The 24,551-nt window shown below is 19.3% G+C and overlaps 4 protein-coding genes across 4 annotated transcripts; 2 read left to right on the forward strand and 2 right to left on the reverse strand.

Moving 5' to 3' along the window:
- Positions 1-1,974: 1,974 nt before the first annotated feature.
- MKS88_000109 (uncharacterized protein) lies at positions 1,975-2,933 on the forward strand (the record flags this gene model as incomplete). The annotated part of the gene is made up of 2 exons (XM_067219444.1): positions 1,975-2,061; positions 2,190-2,933. 2 exons carry the CDS (start codon positions 1,975-1,977, stop codon positions 2,931-2,933), a joined length of 831 nt encoding a protein of 276 aa, XP_067070267.1.
- Positions 2,934-10,715: 7,782 nt separating this feature from the next.
- Positions 10,716-13,227, reverse strand: MKS88_000110 (uncharacterized protein; the record flags this gene model as incomplete). The annotated part of the gene is made up of 3 exons (XM_067219445.1): positions 10,716-11,740; positions 12,093-13,080; positions 13,207-13,227. The coding sequence occupies 3 exons, from the start codon at positions 13,225-13,227 to the stop codon at positions 10,716-10,718; spliced, it is 2,034 nt and encodes a 677-aa protein (XP_067070268.1).
- Positions 13,228-19,871: 6,644 nt separating this feature from the next.
- On the forward strand, positions 19,872-20,309 carry MKS88_000111 (uncharacterized protein; the record flags this gene model as incomplete). Its single annotated transcript, XM_067219446.1, has 2 exons — positions 19,872-19,987; positions 20,123-20,309. 2 exons carry the CDS (start codon positions 19,872-19,874, stop codon positions 20,307-20,309), a joined length of 303 nt encoding a protein of 100 aa, XP_067070269.1.
- A 1,010-nt stretch (positions 20,310-21,319) lies between these two features.
- On the reverse strand, positions 21,320-22,145 carry MKS88_000112 (uncharacterized protein; the record flags this gene model as incomplete). Its single annotated transcript, XM_067219447.1, has 2 exons — positions 21,320-21,943; positions 22,077-22,145. 2 exons carry the CDS (start codon positions 22,143-22,145, stop codon positions 21,320-21,322), a joined length of 693 nt encoding a protein of 230 aa, XP_067070270.1.
- Between the last annotated feature and the right edge of the window lie 2,406 nt (positions 22,146-24,551).

A 24,551-nucleotide genomic window follows, 5' to 3' on the forward strand; every position in this document is an offset into this window, starting at 1 on the left:
TTCAAATCTTTATAATATTTGATGCTATAAGAATTATATTGTTCATTTAGTACAATTAAATATCCAACAGTATCTAGACTTGATATTATAAATTCGTTATTTCAACTACTGCCACATTTCTTTCCTGGATTTTTAGCACTTTACCCGTGTCATTTTGAACATCTGAAATAGCATCTACAATTTCCTTTTAATGTTTAAGATATAATGTCACAGAATTTTACTAAATATAAAAAAAAAATGATATTAATTTTATAATATACTTGTATGTTTTTGACTCTACTAACAGAATTCATTTTTTAAAATAAAATTAGTTTGATATTAACATACATAATACAGCAATTACTCATTTTATTCTATATAAATTAATAACTACTTCATTAAAAATTAATAATATATTTATAATGAAAATTAATTAACTTCTTAATTAAATGTAAATAAATTTTATGAATAAATACATTACCTGCATAACATTATTATATATAGATGCTTATTTATAAATTTTTCCTATTGTTATTTTTTTTACTCGTACGTTAACCTAAACAACAGTAGAAATATTAATACGTGAATAATTATAATTATATTCTATTAATGTCTTGGAATTTTTACAAAATTTAATGTTCTTTAAAATAATATAAATTTTAAAGAATATGCATGTTATATGTATAGATAGATCATAAAATGATTATGGTGTTTTTATCAATGTTTGGACATCTAACATATTATAATTTAAATGTTAATATTTATTTTGTTAATAAAGATAAATTATATGGTTTTGCATGAAATTTATTTATGGAATTTTAACATTATTAAACGCAAATTTTGTTAAAACTGCTTTACGTTATGCTTATACTGAAACCCCCCTTTAGATAAATATTTGATTTATTAATAACATGGTAAATATTTTTAAAAACATGTAACTTATAAAATGAAAAATCATAAGTTATTCAAATTTTTTAACAGGTATATCTGGACGGAGATATCTTAATATCAATATTTTTAATTTATGCATATAAATAAAATTGGAAATCTTGTAAATATATATTTTAATGTTTTTTAATTATTTTTATTTTATCTTAATTAATGTTAAAATATATAATATTTTATGAAATAATATTCTTTTCCATATATGACATTCACACGTATGTACCACTTGTTTGTTTAGATTCAGGTTATTAGTAGTATATATTCAAGAACTTATAGTTCAAGTTTAATTTGTAGTGGTTATTTATGTGTGGGATAACTAATTTGCGTATTAAGGAATTTTATAGAGGAAAAGATACATTTATTATATTATTATTGCAATTGAATAATAGTTTATTTAATAATATTATATGAGAATTATTTAAATATTTATTACAAAATAAATTGGTAAACAATATAGTAATGTTTATTTATTCTTAATGTAATTATACAGATACAATGGTAAAAACAGCGACATTAGAATTTAATATTTTTTATATAAAAATTATTCCAAAAATATAATTTTAATGTAAAAATTTATAATATTTATATATCAATTAAAAGAGTAATATTTTTCTAAAAATATAGCGCAAAGTATTCTCTATATTCTCTATATTGTGTATATATTCAATATATTAAGAAATCAAATATTATATTCTTTAACTTATATATGAAATAATTATTAAATAATTACTTAAATTAATGTATTAAATAGATAATTTATATATTTTGAATATTTGTTATTGAATTCGAATGATATTATTCTAATTCAAATTACCTTTTTAAAGTTAGGATTAAAATAAATACTTTATAATATACTTTTAAAGTTAATTTTCATCGCTTCTTTTGTAAAAAATAACAGAATACATATATGCTATTCACTTTTTACGAAAAAATAATAATAATAATAATAATAACGAACTAAATAAATAATTATAATATCATTTTTCAGGAAATGAATATTACATTATTGTTAATTTTTTTATTAATATATTGAAATATTAAATATATATAATGATCCAAAAAATGAATCTATTTTTTTTGATTGAAATTTCTACTTTTGTACTTTTATCTTTGATATGCTATTTTTACAAAGATGTGGTATAAAATTGTTATTAGAAATTTTTATTTTTTATTCATATTTTTTGAGTTTACTTTATATCAATGCTTTTTTGTAGCATGAGATTATTTAATCCTATGTATGTTAAATATTTACTTTACTTTTATAGAATATCTTTAGCAAATACTTGAATGAGAACTACAAACTAGACAGTAAATTAAATGGAGCTTTTCGATTACTGGCAAAATGTAAACGCCATAAGAATTTATGCTTTGTAAAATTAAAAAATGAGATACCAAATAATGGATTAAACGAAAAAATATATATATCTAATAATAAAAAGGGGGCCACAAGAACATCGATGCAAACAAATGAAAGTTCACAAAATAATGTTGGAAGGAATAAACATGCTAATAAAAATAAATGTTATATATTTGAAACGAAAAAATATTCTCGTTTAGAAAAAAAAATATTCAAAGAACTTGATTACGAAGATTTTCTTAAAAATAATAGAACAATTAGTAATAAGATTTACAAAAAAATTATACGTAAAAAACTGGCATCTAAACTTGCTCCAACTTTAATATTTTTCATATTGTTATCGTTGTCATTTGTATTAGATTACTGTGGTAGTTATGGCCTTGTATGGGGTTTATTTGATATATTGAGTAGCTTTTCAAAGGGTTGGTACACAGTTATAAACAATTATTTTAAGGGATCATCCTTAGATTGGTTATTAGTGTATACGATTCCAAATAGTAGTAAGGGTCAATCTTTTTATACCGTACCACTTCTATTCAATCTAATTTACGTCATGCCCTTCATTATATATTGTATCATAACTATATCAAGAATCGTTTATTACCACAAAAAGGTTAAAAAATATGAAAAAATTAAGTACCGTAAAAGGTAAAATGAATAAGAGTAATTATGATTCTTTTTATAAAAAAATTTTCGCCATGAAAAGAAATATATATTTTCCTCAGTAATAGACTTAATAAATATACCCACAATAGCATAATTTTTACATGTTGAACAACGTATAAGTAGTAAGTTTTATATACAGCTGTAATGTATATTGTTTTTAGTCTTATTATAAATTTAAATGTTTTAATATTTTTCAATTTGTATTATGAACTAGTGTTCCCTCATAACTAAAAATTATTCCCTGGTATATATATTTGTGAATTTCATCTGGATTTTATTTAAAATACATATTTGTAGGTATTAATTAATATATAATACGACAACTTATATAATTTCAGTAATTTCCCATGTTAATTTATATTTAAGATACAAAGAAAATACTGCTTTATATTTTTTTATCATTTTGTAGATTAAAATGATTATTTGATTGCCTAATTAGAAAAATGTCTTTTCAGTTTACAATGAAGCAAAGTTTATTTTATTCAGTATATACATGTGTTTTTTATAAACATAAAATTGGACTTTATATGTATTTTACAAAATTAATTTTTTTTAAAAATACATTACCAAAAATATATTTACTTAAGATACATTTTAATATACCTTATAATTTTTTCATGGTAAAAATATGAAATTGTAAATGTATAATAAAATAATTTGGTTTTTATATAGGTTTCTGAGATTAGGATGTATTGCTAATATTTTAATTTTGCTACTATAACTATTTTGATTTATTAATTTTTATATATTATCAAATATACAATTAGTTATGTTTAAAAAAAATAAATAAATAAACGTTAGACATTTACAAAATTGAGATATATATTTTTTTATTTATATACATATAAAAAAAGGTAATAGGAATGAAATATGAATTTTTAAAATACTTTTATAATCTGTTATAAAAGTTTTTAGTTTGTATATTATAATTTAAATATATAAAATAAAGCACCTTTTTTTTACTGAAATTACTCTTCTATAAAAAATAAATTATTAACAATATGTTGAATTTGTTGATTAACTAAATAGTTTATATATGTTGTGTTAAAAATATTTCCAAATGATATTATATATATTGATTAGAAAAGAAATGTTATATTAATATTTTTATTTTTTTTTTATCATGAACATTTTGAAGCACAAAATGTTTAAATATATATTACATAGTAAAAATAAAAACAACGTTTAAAAAAGTATAATAAACAAAATAGTGTTTCTGTATTTGTAACACACTTCAACAATATGCTGAGATCTCTTTTCCTCATTAAATTTATAATTACTATAAAAAAAATTTTATGAAAAATAAAATTGAGTGTCTCCTTATTGTAAAAATATTACTATGTTTTTTTTTAATATGAAAACTTTAATGTTTCTATAACGTGAAATAATTTCAACGATAAATATTGTTTCTTTAATTATTTTGAATTTAACATTACGCATAATCTGATAAATTCCATATTTAAATTAATAATAAAAATGCAGATTTATGGAAAAACTTAAGATAATACATGGCTATCCAAAATCATTAAAATTAATACTCGTTCTGAAATTGCTAATATGATTATTAGAACAGAATCTGAAATTTTTACATGTAATAAAAAAAGAGACTGAATTTTTAAAATATAATATGTATAATAATGTGTTCCTCGGGGATCATAATAGTGGAATTCTATTAGAAACATGAATAAAAGTAGATTTCTGTTCAATTTTATTTATTCTTAAGGTACTATAATGATACATGATATTACATTTAAGGAAGTAATTGTCGTATTTTTTACTTACTATAAAGTAAATAAAAACGAATTATATTAATATATATGCGATTTGTTACTTTTAAAATTTACTTTAGTGTAATTTTTATAATTGTATAATAAATTTATATATGTTTTTTATTTATCATACATAGATTTGTTTATTACTTCGGATGTTATATGTATAAAATATATTAGAGGAGAAAAGGAAAATTAAGTATAATCCTTCGGAAGAACATATATATGAATTATAAACTAAACATTGAGAGGTTTGCTATATAAATTAGAGATTGAGTAGAATAAATATCTCTTAACTACATATATAAATAATTTTTTTACAATGTTACGTAGAATATATACCATACAAAAACAACCATACTAAAATTTTTGCATATCATTTTAAATTTTTAATTCTGTTTATCGGCAACTAGATAAATGATAATGAAACCTTAAAGATATAAATAATATATATATATTCTTTTAAATTTTTGAATAATGTTTTTGTTTTTTGAATTTTGTTTTTTTATTTGCACATTAGTATTACTGGTGTTTTTTTTAAAGCTTCTGTTTCTTCTCTTTTCACTTTAATACTACTTTAATAAACGCTTCTATATATTAATGTGTAATAAAATCATTATTTATTTCACAATCTTGTGTTATATATTTATACCTTAAAATTATGTGGTTTTTATTCTAAAGAAAAATTCATATATATATAAATTTTTTGCTACTGATTCAAACAGTAGTATTGTATTTATGTTAACTCTTTGTTTGAATAATTGCTGTGTAATTTTTTCTTAATTTTTATGCGCATGTATACATTTCTAATTTTTTTTATTTATTTATTAAAAAATATCCTCATATATGTAACTTTTGCACCACAGAGTATTATATTTTGTATGGTAAATAATATAAACTGTAATTTTTGTATCAAGGATCTCATTGTGGTTGATACCCTATACTATGAGAACTTCCTTTAAATTTTTTATCTAATACATTATATATATTTTGTAAAGATTCCCTTTTTTCTTTAAGTTCAACTATTTTTTTCATAACTAAGCTATTATATAAGCATGATTTCAATAAAGTAAACTATATGAAACGAAACATGTATATATACCTAAATATATTAATGTTTTGTGCTTGTAAATTTTTGTGAAAATGGGCATACTCATTGTGTTAGAATATTCACGTTATTAACTATAATTTTTTTTTCACTTTATATAAAAAAAAATAAAGAGAATGATGCTATTAATACGACCGCTCTGGATAAACTGATAGCAAATATATATTTTACTTGCATAGGTGATAAATATGTGGTAAACCAGTACAAGGAGTTACCATATGAATTTTATTATAAAATACTTCTTTACAATTAACTCCTCGCAAAAAGCATTTTAACTACTTCTTTGATGTTTTTCGCAATTATTCTTGTAAAGGTTATAACATTTCTTAATATTACCACAAATTATATCACCAGAATCCTGTTTTTTACCATTAAATTTGCTAAAATCATCATAATAACCGTATATTTATTCAAGCTTTGTTAAAGATTCAGTATCAATTTTTTTTATTTCTTGTATGAATATGTTATCTAATTTAGACGAAACATCTCAAGAGGGGTTAAACCAAATGTAACTATTATTCTTTTTATTTTTTTTTTTTTCTGAATTTATCAGGTAATTCAAGTATTTACGACATTTGAGATTATCAGAATAATATTTATCTTTAATTTCAATTAAATATCTACCAATCTGTTGACATAATGTAATAAAATTAGTATTAGGAATATTTAAAGAATTATATTTAGTATTAGAACAATATTGTCCAGGACTTATACTACCACTCTTAATATTTTAACATCCCCCCTCATATTCAATTTTATGCTGAACATATAATTCCACGGAATTATTCTAAAAATAAAAAAAATAAAAAAAAAATACTACTACTAATAATAATATATATTCGTAAAATTTTATTATAATGAATAAAAATATATATTTCATTTATGTGACAACAAATTAATGAAGTATTATGATAAATATAAAAACTATAACAAAAAAATAAATCTTACACTTCCCCCTAAAATGTTCGGCCATTGTATATAATTATAAGTGAATGAAACCGCGAAAGTTAAATTAATATTATATTGATATTTATCTAAGTGAAAAAATTTTACACATTAAGTATATACGTGACACATTCCGTTTTGTCATATATAGAATTTAAAAAAACAATTCTTAATAAAATCGCAACTTTAATTTTTGGTTAAATTAAAATAAGGTTGTATAGTTTGTATAGTACAATATAAAAGCTTTTAATTGTAAACATGATAATTTGAAAAACATAATTTCTTTATTGTATCTAGAATACAATTATAGTAATGAATATTCTTCTTTTTAATTTTTGTTAGTGTGAAAATTATATAAATGTACTTATATGATATAGAAAAAAATAAATTAACATTAAAGTATTCTCATATAAATTGCCAATTATATTCGAGTATCTAATTAAAAATTTTTTTTTTACCTTTTAAAATACTATAAATAGATAAATATTATTTATTTTATAGATATAGAATTTTCCCTTTTACTTTTATTTTAGTGTTAGAATGACACCTTTCAAATTATTTCAGTTAATATTAAAAATATGTGATAATAATATATAAGCTCTTTAAGAATCTGAATTTCGTGATTTTTAGTGAAATTATAATTTTTCATAAATGGAAAATAAATTCAAGTTAAATAGGTTTATAATACATTAAAATAAGTACTATTTCGTTAAATTAAAAATATCTTGCTTAAAAATAATATTTTAAGTATGAATATATTATTCTAGAGATAGACATTATCATATTATTTAAAAAAATCTCTTATTTTTTTTCATCCTATTACACAAGAAGCTAAAGTTTCAGTTTAATCTTTATAACTTTTGATTTAGTATGATATATATGATTATATTTCAAATATAACAATTATATAAACAAAAATTAGATATTATTACAAGGTATATTAATTAAAATTATAAATTAAATAAAAAAAAAAAAAATTTAATGCCTAAAGCTTTTAGTAAAATATACTAGTGAATTTTATTTATACATGTGACTAATTAAAAATATAGATTAATATATCAACTAAAAATTATATTTACAGAAAAAAAAATAACAAGCCCAATTAAAAAATAAATTTATGGCTTTTGTTCTACTTTCCAAATATAGTAAAATAATTGATAAAAGAAATATCATAAAATTTTTCAATTTCACTTATTTCACTGCTATTTTATTTATCTCTGTTATGTGTCTTATATGTTGTACTATATATAAATGTATATTTCAAAGATCTCAGAGAATAATAATAAATTATTTTTTTTTTTTTTTATATATCATATTATTGTAAAATATCTTAAGATCATATATTTAGTAAAATATATAACTTGTATATTATTATATTTTATTTGTACTAATATATTTATGAAATAATTAAATATATTTAAAAAAAAATATAAAATTACGTAAAAACAAAAATTGTTTTTATTATTAGTACATACGTAGGATGATTTCTCTTTTACTTTATGAACAAAGTAGTAATTAATATAGAAAAGTTATTATTATAATGGTTTAAATAAACATGTTTTAAATTTATTTTACGTAAGATATCCTCTGTTATTTTATTTTTATATTTATAACAATAATATATCTTTTTTCAATTTTCATATATGCGTTTCGTTTAATAAAATAGTTCTGTTGTCAAAATTTCCAATGGATTCCAATGAATTAGAGTTGTGCTGTTATGAGATTAATATTAATTAATAACTACATTTTTAGGTTTATGTGTGCCAATATTCTATTATTATTTTTAATATTCAATATATTTTTAGTATAATCACTATAGATTTATAGGACTAAAATTATATTAACAAATTTATTAAGTACCATATCATATATAAAAAATAAAATATAAAAGAAAACATAAATATTTATTATTCTGGTAATGTATACATTGTATTAATAAAATATGCATGTAATATTTACATTATATGATAATGTATAAAAGTATATAATGGAAAGAACCCTACATGTATTAAACTAATATACATTAAAAGAACCATATATTTATTTCTGGTAATACAAAATAAGTATATCTAGATTCTATTGAATTTATTCAAAATTATTGGAACGAAGTCAATGCTAATATAATTATCTAAAAATAATTATTTTCCTAATAATATGTTATTAATATGTAATAATATATTTGTTTTATGTATTATAGGGATATTACATTACAATGACGCATATATCTATTTCATTTAGCATTGTATTAACCTATGGTAATAATTATAATTAATTCAGATTAATATATTTTTCGCCATTTTATTTATTAATATTATTTATGTATTAATGATATTGTAAAATTCATAAATAAATTGATATTATTATGGGATTTACATAATATAAAACAGTAAATAATAATTTGTAATCTGCCTATTTTTTTGGTATATGATAGCAGTTAAAAATTGTTATATATATAAAATGGATTTTATATTTTCACAGATAAATCTAGTATTAGTTATTTTTATAAATATTAATATATATAGAGATGATTTAAAAAATAATAACCATTAATCTTATTAGCTAAGTAGAAAAAAGAAAAATATTATTGAGTAATTACAAAAAATCAAAAAAAAATATAAAGATAAAAGTTAAAATTAACAAATTCTTTTTAAAATGTAAAAATATATCATATTTTTTAAATTTACTATAAAATATTTACATTTTCTTTCATATCCTTATGGTTTTAGAAAAGCGCTGAAATTCATTTAGTACTGTTTAATTTATACACTTTTTTTATATTTAACTTTTATATCCTTTATTTTATAAAAATATTAATAAATAATAATGTAGATATTATAGTAAAAAAAAATATAAGTATATTTTTTATTTAATTGTTTACATTTTTTTTAAAAGCGAATATAAATTACAAGTTAATATAAAAAACTATGTATTCAGAATAATTTCATTATTATCGTGTTTTAGGAATATTAATTAGTTCAATAATTTTTTAAATTTATAATTATAAAAGTTATACAATCAAAAAAAATACTTTAATATCATAAATATCTATAAATATGTATAAAGTTTTTTCATTTAAGTTACACTATTTGTTGTATAAAAAAATTGAATTCTTTATAAAGGGACAGTACATTTAAATATGGTATTTTCTTTGTGAGAAGATATATATAATTAAAAAAAAATATATTGATATATAACAAATAAAGGGTTACAAACTTACTATAAAAGAAAACGTTTATTATGCGATTATCTATTAAATCATAATGACCTAGAAGTATTTCATTATGTATATAACATATGGTTTTTCTATAATATATTAATTTATATGAATTATATATATGTTTTCACTACGATTTCGTGTATTTTAAGGTATTTCTGTTTTTTTATTAAATTTTTTTTTATTAATTAAATCCTTAAACAGTTAATTGATAGGAATTTTTTGAAGGATACAAATAAGCCTCTTTACAAATATGGAAATAATCATATATATAGAAATAATGAAATAACATAGAATTATAAAATTATAAGTAATTCTGATATATAAATTAAAAAGAAGTATTGCAATATTAATGTTTTTGCTTTTTTTTATTTTCCTACAAGTTTAATATTTTTGGAATACATTAATATAATTTTAATTTTTATATATATATATATATACATTGTTACTTATATTTAATCAAGTATTAATATAAATTTCATATTGATAATCTTAAAGAAATAAAAAATAGTATATATAATTGAAATATATTTTATGCATCTTCATTTCAATCTTCATATTTCATGTTCGCTTCTCTTTCTTTTATTAAGTATTTTTTCAAATTACTCTTTTCATCGTTCCCATAGTGAATAATAAAAGTTATTAAATAAGTTTCTTATAGATTACATGCTTACGCAAAAATGTTATTCTTATATATTCAGAATGTATATTATAAATTTTAAAAATGTATTTTTACATAACTCTGTAGTATTTGTCTCCATTATTCTCCTTTTCCATAGAATTTGCATTTATATTATCTCCTATTATCCAATTTTCTATCTCTTTCCTAAAGCTATCGTCTGTTGTATAATCATAATTTTCCGTATTTTCCAAAAAATATCGGTTAAATTCACTTATGTTTTCTATAAATTCTTTTTTACTGTCTGAATTTTCTTTTTCCTTAGTTTCAATTATGTAATTATCCAAATGTGATTCATTATTTTCAATGTCCTGCTCTTTTTTGCATTCTTCTAATACTGACATAAGAACGAGGATACACAGTTTTGTTAATAATTTTTTTTTTATATATTTATATAATTCTTGGCAGTCTTCTTTGTTCGATAATTCTCCTATATTAATTAATGGCAAAGAATCTTTAATTTTTTCTTTATAATAATCATCTGGTATAATCTGGAGTTCATCAGTCAAATAGCTAAATAAATCCTGTTCAATATATTGCTTAATAATTATACACTTCTCCGATATCCACTGTCTCCATTTATCTTTTTCTCTTTGTGAAAATGGAATATTTTGAATTTCATCAGGATCATTTTTTAATTCTTCTCTTTTTTTGAAGTTAGCTAGTTCCCTTTTCCAATCATTTTTTAAATTATTAAACCAATGTATTTTTTTCAATTTTTCAGCAAGATTTCTATGTCTTTCTATCCATTTATTCCATATTATTTTTTGTTTTTCTTTGCAACTGACAGTTTTAGCATCTTCAATTATTAGTTCGTCATTGGTCAAATTAGTATATACTGTATATTCTTCTTTTGCTAACATTTCTAGGCATATTTCTAAAAATTCTCCTTTTTTGTATTCCCATTTTGTATTTCTGTATTCTTCGAGTATTTCCATATGTACTTCTATGATGGTTTTGTACCTATCCTTTTTTCGGTTTGACACGTGTACTTTATTATTCATGTTATGTTCATTTATTATTATATTTTTAATGGTTTTTTCGCTATCGTATTTTAAGTTTTCTAAATGATCGTGTGCTAAGAACTCACTTTTTTTCCAAGAAAGTAAAGGATTTAATATTCTCAGAAATTTCACAGGTCTTCTTTTTATCTTTTTTTTTTTTTAAACAACCCTATTAAAGCATACTACAGTAGAAAAAAATGGATTTTTAAAACAAGTTATTACGATAATAAAATGATTATAATATTTTTATTACATAAGTGTTATTTTACTTTAATAAAAAGGGAAAATAGAAAAATAACTATAAAGCTGATTAAAATAGATGATGTGTATGTGTTAGACGAATTCGCTAATGGACCTGAAATAATTATAAATATATATTTAATTTTTTCATTTCTAGAATAGATAAATAAGTAGAATTATTGGTACTTGAAATTTTAGGGGTTTCTGGGGAATTAGCATAACTTGGAGGTACAATTGATAATTCGGCATTTAATGCATGCTTTTCGGGAGATTGCGCTTCTGGTGACATTTTAGAATCTGAATTTGGTGATATAATAACGCCCGGTAATACTGCATCATTATCATTAGCTTTTGTTGTTGTTAATTCTGTTGGACCTTGATTAGTTTGAATAGCTTCAGCTTCTTTACTTTTATCTTGAGGATTTGGTGCACTTTGAGTTTTCTCTCCTTGTAAAGTTTGAACGACTTGTTCCGGTGGACCTTCAGGTTTAAGTGGCGCTTCATCTGTTTTTTGATCTCCTTGTAAAATTTCTTTTTCTTTTTCTTCTAAGTTTTTGCAAGTTGGAATTTGATCGATGGGTAAACAGAGAGATGATGGTCTAAAGGTTTCTTCTTTGAGTATATTGCATAATGTTTCTTGTTTTTTTCCCCTTTTGGGAGTTATTGGTTCTTTTCTGTAACAACCTTTAATGAGGCTTACTTTTTCCTGAAAATAAATATTTCTCCCATTAATCCAATCGTTATATTCGTTACATTTCTGTAAATATTCATTATCACACGTTTTTGAAATTCTAGGTTTTAGCTGTTGTATTTTAGTAAGATAAGTATTTCTTTTTTCACAAAAATCTTCTTCATCATATTTTAATTCTAAAATTTTCCTATCATGTTCGTTCATAACCACCGGACATCCTCCATATCTATTTAGTTTTTTGTAGTGATTAGTTAACCAATCTTTTAATGTTGCTTCCCACTTTTCTTTTTCCGATTCATAATAATATGGTGGAGACTTATTCTTAAGTAGATAATTAGCCAGTTCTTTGCATCCATTCCTAAATTTTGTTTTATCGTCTTCACTGCTTAAGGAACTAGTTTTTTCTGTTATATATCTTATAATATTACTAAACTTAGAGTCGTTTCGGTATCTAAAAAAACTCGTACCTCGCATACCAAAGCTCTATATTCAAAAGAATTATTAAGAATGATTTAAGCATCAATTTTTACGTTGCGTTATCACTTTTTTTTTATCGCAAATAAATAATTTATGCATAACTTTAATCATTTAAAAAACGATGAATATTACCGAGGAAAAACATTTTTCCATAATGACTTTTTATTAATACTGTATGTAGTTTTAAAAAACAATCTGAAAGAAAAATACAAATTTATGTATTTATAAATAGGGTAATTCAAAAATTAAAATATATTGAAGGGAATTTTAAAATTATTAATTACATAAAAATTTATATTAGATATATAACATTACTGCATATATTTGTATTTATTTTATATGATTCTTATCTTTTTTAACGTAGATAAATATATTACAAGTTAAGATATATCTTAAATGCATTTCAAAATTAAATAACAGTTGAGATTACTTTCTTATGTAAAATTCATATTCATTTTATAACAAAAAAGATGTATATATAACAACAGATAACTACTTATAAGTTACATTCATAAGTAAGGTAAAATTTGTGTAAATATATCATAAATCTATATATGGCATTTTTTTTTTCGTTTTTAAATAGACATACATATATATACTTATTACTACCTTTATTAATGTGAATAATTCTTTTAATTTTTGTGTTTTTCGAAAAAAAATAATCTATGCACCGAAATAGTATTTACAATGATAGTATTTTTTATTTTTATTTTTTTATATTTGTTATTTGTTTATGAAATAATACAATATAGGGTTATATTTATTATGATGTTTCTTTTTTATATTTACTATGTTGAATCTAGAAATAATAATAAACAGTGTAATAATTATACGAAATATTTTACATAGTTACGGAAAGAGCCAATAATTAAAATGTACTTATGTCGATTAATGTTATATATATATAAAATAACTAAAATTTAATTATTTATAACATGTACTATACCGCTGAATAATTTTTTAATAATACAATTTATTATACATATGTATATTTATGATCTTATGTATATCCTTATTACCATATTTGGATAAATATTATTATATATGGACAAAATATTAATTAATAAAAGGTATATTTATGTATATTAATTAATTATAATAGATTTAGTTAATTATTAAAAATATAAAATATTTCAGGATATGGCAAATTTTATTGCACTATATGTTTAAGAAAAAAGCAAAATAAATTATAATTTTATAATTAATTATAATAATATTATATTTACCTACAAAAAAAATTATATGCAACATTAAATAAAACAAAAAATATTAAACAATAATTATTTTTCTGTAACTACTTAGGGATATATTCTAAAAAATAGCTTAAAAAGTTTTTTTATTGTTTATTTTTATCCTATATTTTATAAATACATTAGAAATCGTTTCAGTACTATTAATAAATATTGTTTACCGCTAAAAATGAGGAATATAATGTACCATTTCGTAATTCTTTTTAATAAAAGAATCAATAAATGAAATAATAGAATAATTTTAAAATATTATTAACAAATTTGCTTGTTGATTTATAAATATCATATATTATGAGAAATTATTATGCTTCAGTTGAAATAAATGTATAAGATATAAGAAATTATGAGTAAATTAAAAAAATAAGCATATATATTAATAATATATTATTGTATATTATTATTTCACATAAAAAATTAAGTTTTAATAATAATTAATATATTGTATTCATTAATTATTTTCTTAATTTATATTTTATTTTGTAAGTTATATTTATACAAAATTTTCGTTGTATACTTTCCATTTATTTTAATTCTTTACATTCATCCATTTAAGAAAATATTTTAACTAATAATAATATAAAAAGGAATATACATAAAAATAATTTAACATTTTTCAAGTTATTATATTTAAATGCTTTTATTTGAATACATTAAGAATATGGTAAATACAATACATTAAAAACATATAAAATTGGATAAATATATAGCAAAATAAAAGAAAATATGGCTTACTCATATATCTGAAAGTATAATGAAGGATGTGCATAATAACTATTTACAAATATATATAACAATTTTTATCTTTTTTTATTTTTTACCGTTTTTTAAAAATATATGAAAATTTTTTTTCTTTTGATATTTTTTTCAATATGTTTTTTCAAATATATTATTATTTATATAGAATAATCATGCATTTTATACGTCATAATTAATTTAAAGTTATGAAAAATTAATAAATATTTATATGTATTATTGAATACTTTGTTATACTTCTATGATTGTTTTATTCATTTATTTAAAAAAAAATATTTAATATTAAAAATATATGATGAAGTTGTACATTTTTCATATCAAAAACACTAATGATATTATATATATATATATATATTAATGACGTAGCACAGGAAGAAGCTGAATATATACGTATGATTAATCCAATTTAACATTATTAAATGACTTTGAACAACATATTATAATTTGTTTCTTATTTATTGTGCATAAATTCAAATTTCACAGGATGATATGTATGATACAATTAAAAGCCTGTATGTATTAAAATTTATAGTTCATATTATTTCATACGAAATTGTTTAATAATATATATATTATGATATTAAATAAAGCCTTAAAAGAAATGTATATAAAAAACATTATTAAAAGAATTATTTCATGATAAATTTCTTTTAATTTTAAGTATATTCTTTTAGTTACATACATAAATATATAGTCGCATCATATTATACAAAAAGAAGCTTGACATTATAAAGTATTTTACTGATACTTTTATTAATTTTATTTATCTATATTATCTTACTGTAAAATATATGACATTAAAGTACAATTTTAATTAATACATTTTAATCTTATTGGATTATATATTATTGCACTACATGGAATTTATATAATATTATATTGTACGGTTTTAGAAAGAATCTTTTAAAAATAAAGTTCTATAATTTCTTATATTTCTTATTATTTTATTGTAAGAATAATGTATTATTATGTATGTCTATTTATACTTTAAATGTTAAGATATTCTTAGTAATGCAAATATTTATTTAATATAATGATCATTTCCTTTATCTTCAGAGCTATAGATAACGTAACGATTATCAAATTATTAATTTATCCTTTCTATTAATTTTCCATTTATATATATAATATGGATTGATGCGAATAAGAAATAGGGTGTATATTGAATACGTAAAACTTAAACAATAATACGTATATTGACTATGGAGTTCAAATTTATGATTCTTCCTATTGGCTTTATTTATATTTCATAACATATATTTTTGTATAAATTATTTGTACTTTAACTTAATATTTTTCATCATTATATAACATATTAACAAGGATCTTTACATATGAATTTCTTAAAGTTCTGTTAGAATAATGGTCTTATAATATTATATTTCTATACTGAAATTAGTAAATGTTATTATAACCTTTTATTTTTTAACTGTTCTTTTAAAATATATTTCATTTAACTTGTTCAAGAATTTGTATTATACGTACAATCGTTATTATAATTGAAATTTTATAAATTAGAGTTATCTACAGAACAGTATTCTATGTAGTACATACTGACACTAATATATGTATGATCATTTTGTTCATCTAGTTATTTCAAAATCTTATATTTTTTTTATTTGATGGCAACGTTGTTTTTCAAATGAAATAAAATAATATTAAATATGTACATATTTGTAAGTAAGATGCCGTTACGACTGTAATTTCTTGTAACAGAATAAGGGGATTGTGGATGAGCATTATCATTTTTAGTTGGAATAATTTATAGTACGAAAAAAAAAAAATATATATAAAAATTAATAAAACATTAATGAAATTATTGCAAATAATTAGAAAAATTCGTAATAAATAATATTAGAATATACTTTTTCTCGTGTATATAACTGTTAGAGTGAATAATTCATAGGAAATGGAATTCATTAAAATTTAGGAGTTTCATGCACCTCATTGACAATCTGTATGTGTAGTCAACTATTGCAGATAGTTAAATAACTTTTACAAGTTAATAATAATAGAAAATTTGAAATTTCGTGCAAATAATATTTCTCTTTTGTATAATATATATATATATTATTATAACATAGGTTATATTTTTCAGAATTCTCTAAAATTATGTGTGTATTAATTGAATAATAACGACTTTTCAGAAATGGAAAATATATAATTTATGTTAAAAATAAATAAGGTCAATCTCTTAAAAAGTTTTTATTAATTTAAAAGTAAAAATATGGATATGCATAATTAAATTATAGATGTAACCATATAAACGATATATTAAATTCTATAGAAATTGAATATTCGAGTGAACAATTAATAACTTTTAAATATTTTACTATATAGTGTATATAATTATGTTTATCATATTTTGAAATTTAATATTATTTTTTTAAAACTAGTTTTATTTTCTTGTATTAAATATATAAATGTCATAATATGAAAAATATGTAAATTTTATTAAAATATATATATGATAACATATATAAGTTATTATATGTACACTTAATAAGGAGAAATTTTAATATTTTCAAATAAGAATAATATAATTTCTCATGAAATCTAAATTAAATATAAAACAAGAATAATTTTGGTTAGTACATATATATTATTTAAAAAGCAGAAAAAAAATATATTAATAAAAATTAGTGTTACTAAAAATGAAAAAGCCCTTTTATATCTAAATATTTAATATGGTTTTATAATGTAGTATACTTATTTTTTATAGTAATGATATAATTTATATTTATATTATTGTAAATATTAAAAATAGTATATTACATAACTTATATAATAATGTTATCTGCCGCAAAATAACGAAAACTATTAAAATGTGCAAAAATGAAGAAAAAATGAAATAAGAGTATTTATAAATATGGTATATATGTTTATACAGTAAAATAATAAATATATAATAATGTTAATTTTTGCAGTTTTAAAATAGTGCTATAAATTTAGCTCTTTTTTCTCTTTTTTAATTTTTTAATTATATGCTTAGAATATAACAATACTTCTTAAGAACAATAGTATAAAGTTATATTTAAGATGTTTTCAATAATTTTTGGTATACATAATATTTTTACAATTGTCTTTCTCTACGCTATAACACATAAGATTTATAAAATTATTGGCATATTATATACTTGTTTTTAAAAGTTCCTTTAATAGAATATTTTTAAATTAAATATTTATGTAGATTTATTATGGTGTCCCAGTAACAGATGTTCCTAACATCATGAATTTTTAAAAAAACAAATAAATAATAATATTTTCTTTCCAAATTTTTTAATAGAAAAAATAATATATCATACATATTAGTAGGTTATATTGTTATTTGTTCTCATTTGTTATGTGCATATTATATCCTGTATATTATTAATATATTTATTTGATTTTATATATTTTTAAATAATCAAAAGGTATAAAATATATTTTTAACGACATTATATTCCTTTTCCAATCTTTCTTTTTTCCTTTTTTTTTCTTCTTATCATAATAATATTTCTTATAAATACATATAATTAATTATATATAATATAAAATAAGTAAATATTTGAATACAATTTTTTTTTGTTTTTTGAATAATGGTATTAATTAAAGTTAAGTTAAAATTGCATATTTAAAAAATTATTATAGGAAAAAAATTCAACACATAAGTGACTTTATGGATTTATTCATATAATAAAGTAGTAGCATATAAATATGATTTCTTAATTGTAATATATAGACTATAATTGTTTACGTATACCCACGGAGTGACTAAAGAATTTTTTATAATTAATATAACACAGAATGCTGTTATTTTCTCTAATCATTTCTTTTATTATATAGTTCAAATAAATAGCGTTTTATTAAAAATAATTATTTTTTTCAGAATATAATATTTATAAAATTAGAATTAGTAGTAGGAAAAAATAATTAAAAATAATATTTGTTTTAAAATTTAGAGCAATATATATATATATATAAATATATATTGTATACATCCTATATTTTATAGAAACTCAATATTTCCTTATAATAGGAAAAAATATATTTTTTCTTACTTTTTTCCGAAAAGGATTCCCCAAAATATTATTTAATTAGTACACTAAATGATATAATTAAATGATATATTTAGAATAATTACGAGCATATTTTAATTATTTTATTTCTATGAAAGTATACTTTTTTAATTATTAAAGTATAACTTTTTTAATACCTTTTTAAATATATATTTTTCTTTCTTATTATATTGTTGGATTCATTACAGTTATATATATTTCACTAAGCATTTACGAAAAAATAATAAATTTTTTTTTATTTTTTTTAATAACTGTACTGCGTTTATCATTGGTAGTATATTATATTATTATTAATTTTTTTTTTTTTACTGAATTTATTAATAATAGCAAAGATGTATATCATGGAATAAAATATTAAAACTCTGTTTTTAATTAAAACTCTTGGGCTTATTTTAACTTGGTTATGCCACTTTAGGAATGATATGATATGATAATATTATATAAGGAGTTTTGGGGGGTATACGTTTTGTTGGAGCTTTTTTTATTTTTACTAATACTACTTTTTTAATGGAATTATTTATTTTATTAAATAACAAAAATTTTATTTTTTTAGAATAGGTTTATCAATTTTTTGCATGAAAGCTATACACTTGATAGAAATTTAAATATAAGAACCTATAGATTACTTGTTGAATATAAGCATGGTGAGAGTTCAAATATTGTAGCATTAAAATAAGATAAACCAAATTATAGAGAATATGAAAAGGCATATGTATCTAATAATAAAAAAGGGAAAATGCAAAAAAAAAAAGAAAAACCTAATAAATTATTAAATAGGGAGAGATTCAATGTACAAGTTGGGGATTATAGTAAGGGAATGTCTGATAAAAAATATTTCCGTTTTGAAGAAAGGTGGGTTAATAAAAAAAATTATACGGAAGTTCAAGAACAAAATAGAAGAATTTGTGTTATAGATTTAAAAAAAATAAAATTTAGAAGTTACTAATTTGGAGTTACTGTTTTTTTTTTTTTTTTTGTTTGGAATAGGATTCCCTATACTACAAGGATTGGAGATTTTGAAATTTCTACAGAAGCAACTTCTAGGGCTACTAACTCCTTTTTCTTGGAATCCTACTCCAGTACAAGACTACGTTTATTCAATATTTTTTGGAGTTCTTATCATTATATTAGTTATCATAATTATAACAACTATTCCTATGATCTTAATAAATAATGAAAAATATAAAAGATTTAAGTTAATGGATGTACAAAATTAATAATAATGTACATTTTTCTGTAATAAAATTATTAATATGCAGTAACAACTATAATAATATTAGATATATATTCTCTGTAATCATAGCTATAAATGAAATAATTTTATAGATGTACATGTGTATATTGTATCATTTTCAAAGAAAATGTGAGAAATTACGTTGTTAACCTTTTTGTGAAACTGAAAGTTTAAAATATTCTCATTATGTATTATAAATAGTGTCAGAATAATTAAATATTGTTGGTTAAACGTATATTTTTCCATTAAAATAGACTCTTATATAGAATATATATGGAGGATATAAAATTAGTAAATAATATAAGAATTAATATAATTTCATGGATGTCCTTCAATAATTTATATATTAAATGAAAAATGCTTGTATTACATTTTTTATATTATTCTATTCTAAAATTATTAGTTGTATATACACTGAGATAAATATATAATTAGATTTATATTAAAAATAAATATGTCTTTTTTTGTATTTATTGGAGTAAAGTGAACGTATTATATAACATATATATATATAATATATATTGCTAGCAAGTATATTTTTACTTAAATTTTGAAACTTTAATATTTTAAACTAAATGTTAAAGTACAAATAATTTACTTATATTATTACTTGACATATAAAATTATATGACGACACTCTTTTAAGATGAAATATAAAAATATATATAATCTATATATTATATAAATTTATTGGCGGAATATATTTTTTTACAATTGAACATATAAAATATTGTTCACTTTAAGATAACTATAATAAATTTATAAAATTAAATTTTCATAATGAACACTTTTTTCTCAATTTTTACTATACTTAGATTAATTTATCAGATAATTTTATGTATAATATCTTAAAAAAATCGAATTATCCAAAGAGTAAGAACATAATATTAAAAAAATATTATTAGGAATACCATTGTATATTGGACTATATTATAAAACATTAACATACATTATAATTGTTTGGGAGGAGGTACACCAGCAAGGAAAAAAATTAAGCCTAAAATTATTCCACCGGATATCGGTGATATTAAATAAGAAAGGAGGACAAAAATTTTTAATTTTTTTGAATATTTTTGCTTATAATATTTATTATCCTTAATTTTATCCTCATAATTAAGAGAATTATATTTATTACATGAGTAAATATGGCGTAAAGTTGAATCATTCTCTGGGTTGAATTTTTTTAAAAATTTGGGTAGGTTTTTTTTGTTCTGAATATTATTATAATGCTTTAATGTAGGAGATTTTTCTTTTAAATTATGCTTAACGTTAGAAGCTCCAAGTTTTTGAGGTTTTTTACGTGGCATAAAATAATTCAATTCTTCTTGATACGTATCATCGTATATTGATTCATTATCTTCTTCTTGAAAAAGGTTATTTAGCTTTAACGCATGTGGTTTTTTTTCAAATGATGCAGTACTTTTTCCTTTTAAATCATATATTTTTTCTTTTAAACATTTATGTTTATCTTCCAGCGATGCTCTTATTTCACTGCTTAACAATCTGCTATATTTAATATTTAATATGTTATTTCTGTTCAATTCCTTGTTCCGAGTTTTATCGCAGATATTTAACTAAAAATATAAGTTCATATTAAATATTTAAAAAATGTATATTTATATATTATATGAATAAAATATTCCTCTCATGTAAAAACATAAAATAAAAAAGAAAAAGGAAAAAAATTAAGTATAATAACTATGATACCTCGTCAGAATATTTGAATATCCATATTAGACAGGAAAAAATAAAGGCTCTAATAAAAAAGATGATCATTTTAGTATTTTGTTTTATAATAGATATTTTTGAAGTTGTAAAAGATTATATAATATTTTACTAGATATATTTAATATTTTTCAAAAAAAAATAAGTACACGAATAACTTGGAACTATACTCAACTATTTTCTATTTTGTCGATATAACAATTCTTTAGATTTATTTTTAAAATAAATATAAATGTAGTACTTAATGAAGTACAATAAAAATGTTATAATTAAAAAAAATATTTTCGTAAAAGCTATAATTAAAATAGCATTAATTAATATTATTCAAATAAAACAAATAAATAAGTATTTAATGAGCGCGTTACGGAAATAATTGTGTTAATATTATAATTTACCATACAAAATTTCATTTCGAAAAACAATTATATATTTATATACATAATATATATTGATAAAATATTGCTTTAATGAGGATATAATACGAGAAAAAATTCTAAAAATAAAATATGTATTAGAATATATTCAGAAAATATTCTTAGAACAGTTATATTTAGGTGTATTGTTAAAAAATATACTGTAAAATGTTTTTAGAGATTATCTACTATCTTGTAATTATTTTTTAAAATATTTTTTATAAAAATTATTAATTAAAAAAGAGAGGAAATATATACAGAAGTAACAAAATTATAATATATTATAATTACATTTATATTATATATTATAGTATTATATTTTGATATAATTTGATATAACATAATTATTAAATGCTTAGTTGATAAAAAATATTATTATTTTACATATACATAGTTATATATTTATATTATATAAGATATATGAAAATTTTATTTATTATAATAACTTCAATCTTGCTGTAATTTATGCGGATGATGTACATTTATATTTTAAATCAATAATTCTAATAATATAGTTATAAAAATGTATATTAAAACAATAATATTTGAGTGGTTATTATACCTTATTTTATAAAAGTTTCAATAATAAATAATATATGATAAATTGAAAACAATAACAATTAAATTAAAATTTGATTATTGAAAGTAAACATTTTAATTTTTAACATTTTACTAGTATTATTTGCGTACATTATTTTTTTTTATTTCAAGTTGTTTTTTTTTATTCAGTAAGGTTATATGTTTTATCTTAATTAATATTATATTTATTTTTTCATTTCGAAGATTACATTCCAAAATTTTGGTAAAGTGCCATATTGTTTAAATGTATTAGAACAAAATCTTTGAATAATGATTTTTTATTAGGTAAGATGAAAATTAACAGAAAAAAAAAAAAGATTATAATCAAAGAGTTTTATTTTGGATTTATATGAAGTATTTTATTTATTTATTATTATTTGTTTTTAGCTTTTGATATATGTTTACTACACAAAATCTAATTGCAATAAATGTTACTTTTTCTACAAATATTATTATTCCAAATATTTATTAAAACAATTTTAAGATAATCTTCTCTTTTATAAAGATTATTTTTGTACTTAATTTTTGAATTTAATTACTTTTTTGATATGAAAAAAAAAAAATCTATAACTTAAATGACAGAATATTTTTATTAGTACTTATGAAAATTTGTTGAATTTATTACTATCATAAAGGAAATATAAAATTATATAATTGGAACATTAATCGAAAAATTAAGATTTTTATTTTAGTTAAAACTTCTATATTTCTTTTATATAGTTGATGATATACTAATTACTATAATGTGGTATAATAATATCACTCAAGAAAGTTAGTTTAATATTCTTAGTTGCTTCATATTATATATATATATATATATATATAATAATAATAATAATAATAATAGCATCATAATAAGTAAATAAGTACATTATATCGTAAATAACTAAAATATAATAGTTTATTGCTGTGTAATAAATCTTTAGGCAATATTAATAATGTACATAGAGGAATATATTCGTAAACTGATATTGTATTGTCAGAGGATGCGAAGTAGTAAAACAATTCAGAAATAAAATATATATTATTTTAAATGCATATTATGATTCATGAAATGAGGACTATAAATATGAATCAAAATTTGATAGAAAATAAGAATCTATGAATAATGATAATACAAGAATATCACCCAAACGTTTTATTAAGTAATTCAAATTAATTATATGCAATCCATTTTGCGGAGGTAGATTATTTCTTTGAAAAAATATTATATAGAGAATTTAGTCCTATATATAAAAAAAAAAGATGTACAAAATCTACCCAGAAAAAAGTTCTAAATCATTCATCATGCACTAGTACATCTTTGATATTCGTTTTATCTATATAAATTTTTTTTTTAATGGTATTTCTATTATCCATTTTATTAACTTAATTTGTATATATTATTTCGGCCTGTAACGATTCTAGGTTTATAACTGAAAATATGTTATTGTTATTTATGTAGCGTAATGGACGTATACTTGGA

The sequence above is a fragment of the Plasmodium brasilianum genome (assembly GCF_023973825.1).
Source record: "Plasmodium brasilianum strain Bolivian I chromosome Unknown PB_00_02, whole genome shotgun sequence".
Taxonomy (NCBI): Eukaryota; Apicomplexa; class Aconoidasida; order Haemosporida; family Plasmodiidae; genus Plasmodium; species Plasmodium brasilianum.